The 12,492-nt window shown below is 30.2% G+C and overlaps 1 protein-coding gene across 1 annotated transcript; it reads left to right on the top strand.

Annotated features, from left to right (window-relative positions):
• Window positions 1-270: 270 nt before the first annotated feature.
• On the top strand, window positions 271-12,353 carry LOC102679790 (ubiquitin carboxyl-terminal hydrolase 34). The gene is made up of 12 exons (XM_006616449.2): window positions 271-715; window positions 1,160-1,256; window positions 1,384-1,723; window positions 1,824-2,121; window positions 2,226-2,969; window positions 3,035-9,026; window positions 9,111-9,828; window positions 9,889-10,079; window positions 10,165-10,342; window positions 10,421-10,587; window positions 10,716-11,386; window positions 11,452-12,353. Exons 1-12 carry the CDS (start codon window positions 604-606, stop codon window positions 12,282-12,284), a joined length of 10,341 nt encoding a protein of 3,446 aa, XP_006616512.1. The 5' UTR covers window positions 271-603; the 3' UTR covers window positions 12,285-12,353.
• Window positions 12,354-12,492: the final 139 nt, after the last annotated feature.

The raw sequence follows: 12,492 nt of genomic DNA, 5'->3' as shown, positions 1-12,492 counted from the left end.
ATAATTTTTTGAAAGATTTATATATTTAGTAATATATATATAGTATATTATAATTTTTATTAATATTATAAATTATAAATAAATTATATATTTTAAATAATCAAATCTATAATTAAATAATTAAACAAATATTTAAGTTAAAAAAATAAAATTTAATTAATATTTAATTTTATCGCTTATGTACATAAAAAAAATAAATTTTTGATTTTTATATTATTAATAGTAGTTTAGTTTGAAGTACTGATACAATAATTTATATATCATATTACTTCAATAAAATATGGCGACGATCAGCTGTCTTCTGTCATAATGACATTCATATTGATAAGCATAAGATTAAATTTTTTAAAAATTATTTAAATAAGATATATTTGTAAACTATAAATAATAATAAAGTGAAATAGTTTTACGTTATTATATTACTTTTTTGTAAATACAAAAGATTTACAAAAAAATAGAAAGCTATTTATTGCTGCTCATCTGAAGTAAGCGGCAAGTGAACGCAGCTGCGTAAAAAAGCAATATGGTGACTAACGAATTAATCAAGTGTTGAGGATAATCAAGAATACAAATGTTTAATAATATTACCAACTTTTGCAATGGATGGTGGTGAAGTTGAGTGATGAACTTAACGTGATTAAAAGCCTTTCAGAGGCTAAAGGGAAGAAAACCATGTGCGATGTATGTGTTGACTTTCACGATCTTCTGCTCTCCTGTAAGCAAAAATGCACAATATTTTCACATTAACCTATTGTACTGTCGAACATGTTATAAATTTTTATTTTATATCATCATTTAATATTTTAATATAAATAATTTAGAAAAAAAATTACTGTAAAAATTATTTTTGTAATTATATTTAACTTTATACTATAAAATTTCGTTTATAACATTATAATATATATAACCTCATCGTTTATATATGATTTTAAAGTCTAATGCACGAATATATTTCATATATTAAATATAAAATAATAAAATATTTAAATAAGTTATATTTTACAAAAATCATAATTATTATTAAAATTAGGATTAAATATTTGATATAAAAAAAAATAATAATAGTAATATAAAAATGTTTTCTTAAATTGATTTTGCTTATAAAATTTTATTTATTAAATTTTTATATTGTTTATTTTAACTTATAATTTATATTTAGATGATGAAAGATCATCAAAGGAACAAGATGGATTGGCATCACTTTGTATTTCGGATGTGGATACAACATTACATTATGTTAATCAATGGGTTCAAAGGTCTGATTTCATTTTTGTTTTTTATGTAAATTTTATATAAACTTTTATATAAACTATATATATATTAAATTTTTAATATAATTGTATTATTTCTATTTTAAAAATTTCTTTTCATTTATTTTTATAGGCAATGCATGTGTTGTTATCGAGAAATAAAAAATTTTGATCGATTTATAAGACTAACACAAAGTGTTGTATTATGTACATTACAACAATTACAAATTATACAACAAAATGGTCAACAAACAAAAGTATTATCCAAAGATGAAAAAGAAGAAGAAAAAATAGATGAAAATAAAATAGAAAATTCTGATTTTGCACAAATAGAAACACAAACAAAACAAAACTGGTCTCAACAAGATAGAGAAAAATTATTCCATCTTCTTTCAAAAATATTTTTATTAAATTTTCCTCTGTATATTGCAATGAAACATAGTGGTGCAATTAATCCATTAGCTCCAGTAAAAGTAATAATATATTATAAATAAAGTTAAATAAATTTGTTTAAATTTATAAATTTGTTAAATATATTATATATTTATACATTACTTTTTCATTATTTTGAAGGATGAAGGAGGATATTGTGAACCTCATGACCCAGAAGTGCCAGCTCCTTTAATTAGAGCAGTTTCTATATTTTGTCATCAAGGTGGTTTCAATTTAATGTCTGCTTGTTTTGATATGGAAAATACATTACCTGTTAGTCTTGCTCATTCAATGGTTGCAGTGATTTGTAATTTAAAACTTTGGTTGAATTATGGTAGTGTTATTCAGCTCTTTATACCATTACGCAGTCGTGTTATGAAATATATGTGTCGCTTAGCAGATAAAGAATTACGCACACCAGCAGTTAGAACAATGGCAGGTAAATTTTGAAATAAATAAAATTAAAACAATTTAATTTTCATAACAATTTAATATTTAATTATATTAATTTTCAATTGTGAATTAATAGTTTTTTATTCTTAGATTTCATGTGGAGTGCAGTAAAAGATCCTATTGATGCTGTTTTACCAAGTTTTGATCGTGATGGATTGGATTTAGCATTTAAATATTTTACTAGTACAACTTTAACAATGAGATTAGCAGGAATAGCTCAGATAAATGCTCATATCACTGCATTCAATGAACTTTGCAATAGTGAAACTGTCGCTGAAGTGGAACAAGTGGGCCATGCATTGGCAGCTTGGTTAACAGAAAATAATATAATAGCTCATATATTTGGACCAAATTTGCATGTAGAGGTTATTAAACAAAGTCATATTGTACTAAGTTTCTTAGCTATGGAAGGTAGAATTACATGTTCAGATATGGATACTATGTGGCAAGCTGCACAATTGAAACACTGCGGTCGTCCAGTATATGATTTATTGGCACCCTTAGTAAAACATTTAGCTCCAACTCCAGTTTTACATTTATACTCTTTGTTAGGAAAATTGGAGCCAAAAGATCATACAGAACAAAGTTTATTCCTGGCATCTGCTTTGATAAAATTTATTTGGACAGCAGGTGGTTCAGGTTATCCAAGAGGTTTATCTATAAAAAATAGAGAGATTTTAAGAGGTAATAATGGTATTGGTGGTAGTAGTACTAGTGATCCTAGTGGAATAGATGGAAGCAGTCCAGATGAGGATGAAGAAGAACCTAGTCCTGCACCATCAGAAGGACCATCACCACGAAAACAAGCAAGAGGTGATAGTAGTGATGGGGAAGGTATGCTACATGTATAATTGAAATTTTTATCTTTAAATTATGACTTATAATATAAATATTAACAGGTCCATTTAAAACAAAAAGTATGGGCACAGCAATTGTACAAACAAGTTCAAATGAAGGAGAAGATCCTACAATAGAAAAATCTGAATGTTTTGCTGAATCGATAAAAGATTCTACATGTAATATACAAGATGACATAAAAGAAAAACAGAGTGGATCAGATGCAGAAGCAGATACAGAAAAATCCAATACAGAGGAAACAGTTGCGATTGAAAAAAGAAAGAAAAAAGTATTAAGAAAACGGAAAAAACCTCAAAAACGTTCATTAGTTACTGTAGATAAAACATTAGAAGGTATCGTTAATGAAGAAAATAACATAAAGACTAAAGATTTAATGTTAGATATGAAATATAGGCCAGAAGATGTTTTAAACAGTACTTTAGATACTGGTGGATTAGTTTCTATTGATGATCCAAAAAATATTGATGCATTAGATCGTGTAAAACAACAAGCAATGGCTTTAGATCCAAATGATCAACAAGTTCCAACAACAGCAACACTTTTAAGAAGAGCTAATAAAAATAAATATATGTCATTAGTAGCACATAATGTAGATCGAGCTCCTGATTCTGCAGATACTTCGCACGATGAAGATGATAGTGATGTAGCTGGTGTTCTTGCAGCAGCAGACGGACCTGGTGCTGTTATATCAGAACTTGCCGGTTTAGTACATGCGACTGGACCTACATTTTTACCTTCAGGATTAGACGAAATGCTTTCAGATGAAGAAGGATCCTATAGTAGTAGAATATCTAATAAAAGTGAAAAAAATATGGCAGATTTTGATGGAGAGGAAAGTGGTTGCGAGGAAGAATTAGCTCAATTAGCTGCGCGTCATTTAACAGCTATACAAATGCAAGCTTATCATCCTCATCATTCTCATCCAACAATGACGATCAGGCGCTCTGTTTGTCGTCCTTCACAAGTAAGAAGTATTCGCCAAACAGTAACACGTGTTAGTTCTCAGTTCAACTTGGATACTGTATGTAAAGCTGGAAATACTTTATTATGGGATCTTTTGCAAGATGATAAAATTGGTCAATTAGGAGAAGGTTTAGCTTTGGAAGCTGAAAAAGCTTTGTGTAATCTTCTTTGTTTCAATGTTGATCGATTGATACCTATGAAATTTATAGAAGGTTGTTTAGAAAATCTTGCAACTAATCGTTCTGTAGTTGTATCTTTAAGATTATTACCTAAGTTACTTGCCAGTTTTCAACAATTTGGTGCAATGGATGCACATACAATAACAACATGGGCTGATCGTGAACGTGGAATGATGAAACACTTCTTTAATAATCTGAAAACGTATACTAGTATAGGGCCAAAAAATAGTTTATATTCTCATCAAACGGAAATACAAGTTAGGTTACAATTTTTATCTTCTATTTTTTCACCTTTAGGTTCACCTGATTGTTTTCGTCTAAGTCTCGAACAGGTGGACATATTATGGCAATGTTTGTCACAAGATTCTACATGTGCAGATGAATTATTTAGTTGGTTGCTTAGTCAAGCAAAATCAACAGAACAACATGCACTTGGAATGGATACACTTAAACATTTATGTATGCGTAAATTACCAAGTTTACCACCTGAAACTATTAGTATGACAGGTCTCAGTCTTTTTCAACAATTGTGTAATTTAGCTCGTTTAGCTGCTGCACATTTGGACAGACCTTTAAGAGATGTGGATTCAGTTGGTATGGATTTTTTGTGGAGAATTGCATTAAAAGCAAAAAGTACAGATGTCAGTATGGCAGCTATACAATACTTAAATGGATATTACATGTCTAGACAATTAACTCAAGAAGCAGAATTTGTTTCACAATGTATGACTCACCTTGCTGCAGCTAGTGCTGATCTGGAAATAAATGAAGAAGCTAGTTTACGTTGTATACAAAGAGCTTTGTTACTATTAAGAACACATTTAGAAGCATTCCGAAAACGGTATGCATATCATTTGCGACGTTGGATACTAGAAGGTAGAGGTGCCGGTAGTCATGTAGCTATGAATACTTCAGAAAAAGGCCAACAGTTAAGAATATTTGTACAGCCTGCAGGAATTCCTGAAAAAACAAGTTTCACTCTTCTTAGTACCGATTATGTAGCTGATTTAAGAGCTGAAGTTGCTAAATGGTGGGATGATACGCAAAATAATCAAGAAAAATCATCATCCAATACAAATGCTGGTCAAAATAATAGTTCAGTACTAGGTTCTTTACTTACTGATGGACCAATTAGGATGATTACACAAGGTCAAGAATTAACTATTGATTTTGATGAAAAAACATTGCAAGAAATGGGATTTAAAGATGGTCAATTAGTGTTTATTTCTCCCGGCGCTGGTCGAGGTAATAGTACGGGTAGATGTAATAAACGAGATGTGGATTCACCATCTCTTTTGCCACCACCTCCTCGAGAATCTTTACCGACTTTATTGTTATTACGTCCACAATATTTTGAACAATTATTTACGTTAATGAGAACTTTAAGTGCTATGAAAACAATTGTCAAAGGAGGACAGGAAATTCCTCATACAAAAGCCCAAGTACTTTCAAGAAGAGTTTGGGATACATTAACTTTACTACCAACTAGTCCAACTTTACTAAGAGGATTTCAAAAATTAGGAGAAACAACCTTGCTAGAATTATTAGATCCTGCTAGTCCTCAAAAACTAATGTATTCTTTATATATAGTAGAATCATTAAGTAGACGTAATACAACGAATCAATCCTCTGTTGTGAATTGTACATCTACTACATCTGGTAACGAAGGTGACGCCGATATAGATGATAATCATGAAGACAAAGAAAAAGATATTACTTGGTCCACATTGTTTGTTCAACATGGAGGTTTACGTCATTTATTTGATATTTTTATGTCTGGTTGTTTGGAACAAGGTGATGGCAGTGAATGGCAGCAGGACTGTCTCGCTAGTTTATTAAAACAACTTTGTTATTTGGGTGTTGTTAAAGAAGAAAAAAAACGAAGTAAAGCAGATAAATTACTTGTACCTAAATTGAGTGAAGTGATGCTTTCGATGATGAATGTTGAAGCTGTTATGTCTCGAATAACAAGTATATTAAATGAAGCATCTTTACCAAGAGATCCAAATCACTACAAAACAGGACTTTTTGGAAGATCACAAGTTATACATTACACTATGGCTTTATTGGTTTGTTGGGTACACAGTAATGAAACAGTTAAGCAATATCTTTTTTCATCTTCAGAACCATTTGGAAAAACTTGGTTAAGAAGATTAGTGTTGGAAGATCCTGAACCAGCAGTGAGAAGAGAAGTTTGCACAGCTTTATATAAATTATGTTTGGGAACCACAGGATTTGAAGATGAAAATTCTACTAATCCCAGTTTGATTGTACCAATGTTAAATACTTTATTGGAACACCTTGTAATTGCTGAAGCAATGCAACCTTCTCATCGAAAACCAGATTTACCATTACATTTACATCCAGTACTTGATGATGGAAAAGAACCATATGGACCTGCTTGTAGAGATTATTTTTGGCTTGTTTGTCGATTAGTTGATTCTCTTCCAGAAGAAACTATTAAAGAAGGTTCAGATGATTCTAATTTAACAATAGATCTTGAAGCTTTAGCAATAAGAGTAATTGATTCACTTTTAAATAGAGATCATCTTGAGACACGACACAATACAGTAGAAGATGATGGTTTAGTTGGATTATTAAACCTTACTTGCAATATTATGACACATAATCCACCTTGTAAACAAGGAAAAATTGGACAAAATTTATTACATGAAGTATTCGATTTTTTATTTGCATTGCCTAATCCTCGATCAAAACATGTACCAAAATGTAAAAGTCAAGTTTCCAGATCAGCAGCTTTTGATCTTTTAGTCGAACTTGTAAAATCTGCTCCAGATAATTATAGAATTCTTCATGAAAAATTATTAATTCAACATAAACCTGGTCCTCATTCTCCATATCCATGGGATTATTGGCCACATGAAGATGGACGCTCTGATTGTGGATATGTTGGTTTAACTAATTTAGGTGCTACTTGTTATATGGCTAGTTGTATGCAGCATTTGTATATGATGCCACAAGCACGTGTTTCTATATTAGGAGCTGATTGTAATAGAGCAAATAAACACCAACTTACATTAAGAGAATTACAAAGAATGTTTGCTTATCTTCTAGAGTCTGAAAGAAAAGCATATAATCCTCGAAGTTTTTGCCGAGTGTATACCATGAATCATGAACCTCTTAATACTGGAGAACAAAAAGATATGGCTGAATTTTTTATAGACCTTGTATCAAAATTAGAAGAAATGACATCAGATTTAAAAAATTTAGTAAAAACATTATTTTGTGGTGTAATTTCTAATAATGTTGTATCATTAGATTGTGAACATGTAAGTAGAACACTAGAAGAATTTTATACTGTACGTTGCCAAGTCGCTGATATGAGAAATCTTTATGAAAGTTTAGATGAAGTTACAGTTAAAGATACTTTAGAGGGTGATAATATGTATACATGTTCACAATGTGGTAAAAAAGCAAGAGCAGAAAAAAGAGCATGTTTTAAAAAATTACCACATATATTGTGTTTTAATACAATGAGATACACATTTAATATGGGAACTATGTCAAAGGAAAAAGTAAATACACATTTTAGTTTTCCATTAAGATTAGATATGTCTGGATATGTTGAGAAAAAACTTATACCACAACATTATCAAGAAGAAAAGAAAGCTTTTGAAAAAAGAAAATCAGAAAGTGATTGTCAATCAGAATTAAATGATGATGATAATATAGAAATGGAACATTATCAGTATGATTTAATAGGTGTAACAGTTCATACTGGCACAGCTGATGGTGGACATTATTATAGTTTTATTAGAGATCGTACATCTCCTAATAAAGATAAATGGTTTTTATTTAATGATGCAGAAGTTAAGCCATTTGATCCAAATCAAATAGCAGCAGAATGTTTTGGTGGAGAAATGACAAGTAAAACCTATGATTCTGTTACAGATAAATTTATGGATTTTAGTTTTGAAAAAACAAACTCAGCATACATGCTATTTTATGAATGGTGCACTGATCCTGGAGATCAAGCAAAAGAAGAAGAAGCTACTGTTTCAAGTCCAAATGGACGACAATCTTCTTCATTGATTCATAAAAATACTAATAAATTACCACCACTAGAACTAAATAAAGAACTTGAAGATTGGATATGGCAAGATAATATGCATTTTTTACAAGATAAAAATATATTTGAACATACATACTTTACATTTATGTGGCAAATATGTGGATATATACCACAAACATTATTCTCTATACAATCTGATATAACAGAAATGTCAGCAGATCTTTCAACATCGTTTTTTATGGAGACTTTTATTCATGCCAAGGAAAAACCAACAATGGTGCAATGGGTAGAATTGTTAACAAAACAATTTAATGGTTCAGCTGGTGCATGTGCTAGATTTCTTGAAAAAATGGCTGGAGATTCATGGTGGCCAATTCAAATTCTAGTCAAATGCCCTAATCAAATGGTAAGACAAATGTTCCAAAGGTTATGTATTCATGTGATACAACGTTTGCGCGCTACTCAAGCACCTTTATATCTTCTTTGTGATGAAGAAAATGACGTAAATACCGTTGGCACACGATCATGCGTGACAAGATTTGTAAGAATGCTTTTGTCTCTTATGGAACATGCGAAACAACATTTGAAACATCTTACTGAATATTTCAGTTTTTTATATGAATTTAGTAAAATGGGTGAAGAAGAAACATTATTTCTAATAAGAGTACAAGCTATATCAACTATGATAAATTTTTATCTTGGACACAAAACACACGAATTTGTTGATGCAGTTAGTGAAGAAGAAGAGGAAGAAGAAGTTGTTGCTATGCCAACAGAAAAATTGAGACCTGCTTCTTTAGACAAGATGATTACCTTAATAGCAACTTTAGTTGAACGTAGTAGAGGATCTGATCATAGGTAAAGTTAAAAGTTTTAATAGTTTATTAATTTTACTTAATATAAGAACTGCATTATATTATATATTATATTTTTATATTTTAGATTATCATTGTCTCCAATAGATCTTAGTGCTGTAGCAGGAGGTAAAGGGTTTCCCTTTTTATACCAGCAAACACGAGATGTTATTAATCTTAATCAAACACGAAACTTGATACAATCTTTATGTCGTTGGAATGATAGATTAGCAATACATATTATAACAATGATATTTCAAGCTATAACAAAACATACAGATGTTTGCCAACCATTTTTCAAATTATTAACATTGTTAACAGAAAGCTCAGGATTAAGTGGATTGCCATGTATGACTCAATTAATTTTAGGCAGAGTTTGGGAAGCAGCTAGAGTTGCTCCACATGGAGCATTAGAATGGCTAGCTTTAGCCGTTACAAGAAGTAAACTTGCACATGCTTGGGTATTACAAGGATTAGATACATGGTTACAACATTTTTTATTGGAACATTCAAATCAAAGAGTTCGTTCTGCAGCTGCTTTTCTTCTTGTATCATTGGTTCCATCTACTCATTTCAGACAAGGTTATCGCAGTGCTCATAGATTAGGTTTAGGATGCAATACATCTAGAGAATTACAATTATCTCCAGAAGCTACTTTAATTTTGCATAAAATATATACTGCACTTTTACGATTATTGCAACCTGCAAGACATTATATTGATATACAAACTCATGGTACAATGAAACTCACTGCCTATTTTGCATTACTTACATATTGTGTTATTTCTAAAACAGAGAAATTAATGGTAAGTATTTCATATAATATTAAATTTTAATCAGTATTATTATATAATTTTTATTTTCAGTTCGGACAATATCTAAATGATTTATGGACACTTTTTCATCCAAAACTTTCTGAACCTAGCATTCCAGTGCATCATAATAAACAAGCTGTATTATTATTTTGGTATCATGTTTGTTCTGATTGTCCGGAAAATGTTGCTCTTATACTTCATAATCCTCATATAACTAAAAACATTGCATTTAACTATATACTGTATGCATTATTTTATTTAATTTAAAGTTACTATTGCAGAAATAATATGTTTGAGAATAATTTTTAAATTTTATTTAATTTTTAGTGCTGATCATGAAGATCAGGATGTAGTATTATTTAACAGAGTAATGTTACCTGCTTATTATGGTTTATTACGATTATGCTGTCAACAATCACGCACTTTCACGAGACAATTAGCAGCACATCAAAATATTCAGTGGGCATTCAAAAATATAACACCTCATCCTACTCAATATTCGACTGTAAAATTTTTATTAATTTAAAGTTTATTCTTTTATAAAATTTATATTTAAAAATAAAATTTATTTTTTCTTACATAGGCTGTGGATGAACTATTTAAATTAATGCAATTGTTAGTTGCAAGACATTCTGATCAAACAGAACAAGAAGAAGCTGAAATTGCATCATTCAGAAGAGGAACTTTATCTTCGTACTTACAAGGATTAGATGGACGATCATGTTGGGCTACACTTATTTCTGCATTTCGGTATAATATATATTTAATAATATTTTTTTTTATTTTTATATACATATCAATTTAAAACAAAAATTAAAATATTTATATATATATTGTCTTTGTATTATAAATTGATATATTTAATCAATTTTTTATAGTATTCTGATTGAATCAGATGATGATCGACTTTATGTTGTATATAATGGAGGATTAAGTATGGCTCTGGAAGCATTTCATATGTTGCATATCATGTATCATGAAGCCACAGCATGTCATGTTGCTGGTGACTTAGCTGAACTTATAGCCATTATTGTGGAACTTGTACGATGTATCAGAACTGCTAGAGATGGACCTGATGCAAGAAATATATTAGCAAATTGTAAAGAATGGCCAGATATTCTACGAAAATTAGCAACATTGTTAAATACATATAATCCTCCAGATATGAGAAATCTTGCTATAGATCTTTTGAAAGAACTTGTAATGCTTGTTCCTGCTGAAGCAATCTCAATTTTAGCACCATTGCTGTCACACTGCCATGCAGCTCTTCAAGAATCTCATGCTGCTGTTCCACCTGGTCCTTATCTTCCAAGAAGATCTACTCCTCCAGGAAAAATGCCTACTCGACCTGCTAGACCAATGGTTCAGATGGCAGTACCACATTCTCAATTAGAAGCATCAAAAGGAGTAGATCCAGAATATGATAATGCTTTACTTGAATTTTATTTACCATATCATGAACTCATTGATGTAATGTGCAGATTGGCAATTAATAACGATTGTATGACAGATACATTAGTTAATCTGAGTGCTATGTTAGGATTTGAAGGTAAATATTATTTGCTATCTAAAATTTGAGAAGTAAAATAGTTTATAATAATTATTTGATTACAGGTGTTCCATTACACTTAGCCTTATTTCCTAGATTATGGTTAGATGTTCATGCTGCTACACATATAGACAGAAAACATATTGCATCTCTTCTTTGTTCTTCCTATACAGTGGATTATGTAGATGCTGTGTTATTAGATGAAAGATCGTCATTAGGAATACCAGCAATTCATGCTTTTCTCAAGACCTTCTTTCCAAAACTTGCTAATCATGTATTGACTGAACAAACTTGCTTACTTATTGACAATTTAGTTAGTTCTATGGTGGCAATGGTGGAAGCAGTAGATATTCAAGCTTCTGCACATAGATTAACGGGAGATTTAAGAGCTTTAGCTCTTGTTTACAATAGCAGTACAAGACTGAAGCCACCAAGTAGTTTGTTACCAGCTTTAGAAACGTTATTGTCTCGAACCAGAGCTATTAAAGTAAAAGAATCTAATCAACAGGAAGTAGAAGCTCCTACGAAAAAACGTAAATTTATGGTAAATGAAAACAATGAAACTAATGATAAAGAATTACATTTACCAATCAAAGAATTTAATGAGCAAAAAAACGTTTCTAATATAAACATCGAAGAAAAAGACAAAATAGAAGTAAATGATATGACTTCTTCTGATTCTGGAGATGATAAAACCATATCAAGAAACAATATTCAAGCAGAAAATATTTCTACAAACATCAGTACAATATCTCCAAGTTTAATTGATACTGTGACAACCAATAATTGTACGAATCAATTGCGATGTTCGTTGACTAATGTTTCTTGGTTTGAAATGTTGGAAAAGACGATTCTTGATTTGCAAACAATTGTGCAATTGCAAGCAAAAAATAACTAATTCTCTACATGTTTTGAATGGTGCTTTTATTATAGAAGCATATAATACAGGACTAAGTTTACGTATAAATGTGTGATTCTTTAAGATAACAAGATGAAAATTCAAGATCTAAATGGACAAATTTTAGTGCTTTTATGTTATTAAAAAATGATACATATATTACTATATTATTACATATTTCTATATATGTATCAAATGCGATTTATTT

The sequence above is a fragment of the Apis dorsata genome, unplaced genomic scaffold (assembly GCF_000469605.1).
Source record: "Apis dorsata unplaced genomic scaffold, Apis dorsata 1.3 scaffold_265, whole genome shotgun sequence".
Lineage (NCBI taxonomy): Eukaryota > Metazoa > Arthropoda > Insecta > Hymenoptera > Apidae > Apis > Apis dorsata.
Note: the sequence above shows the minus strand (reverse complement) of the source record. Positions and strands in the feature narration are given on the sequence as shown.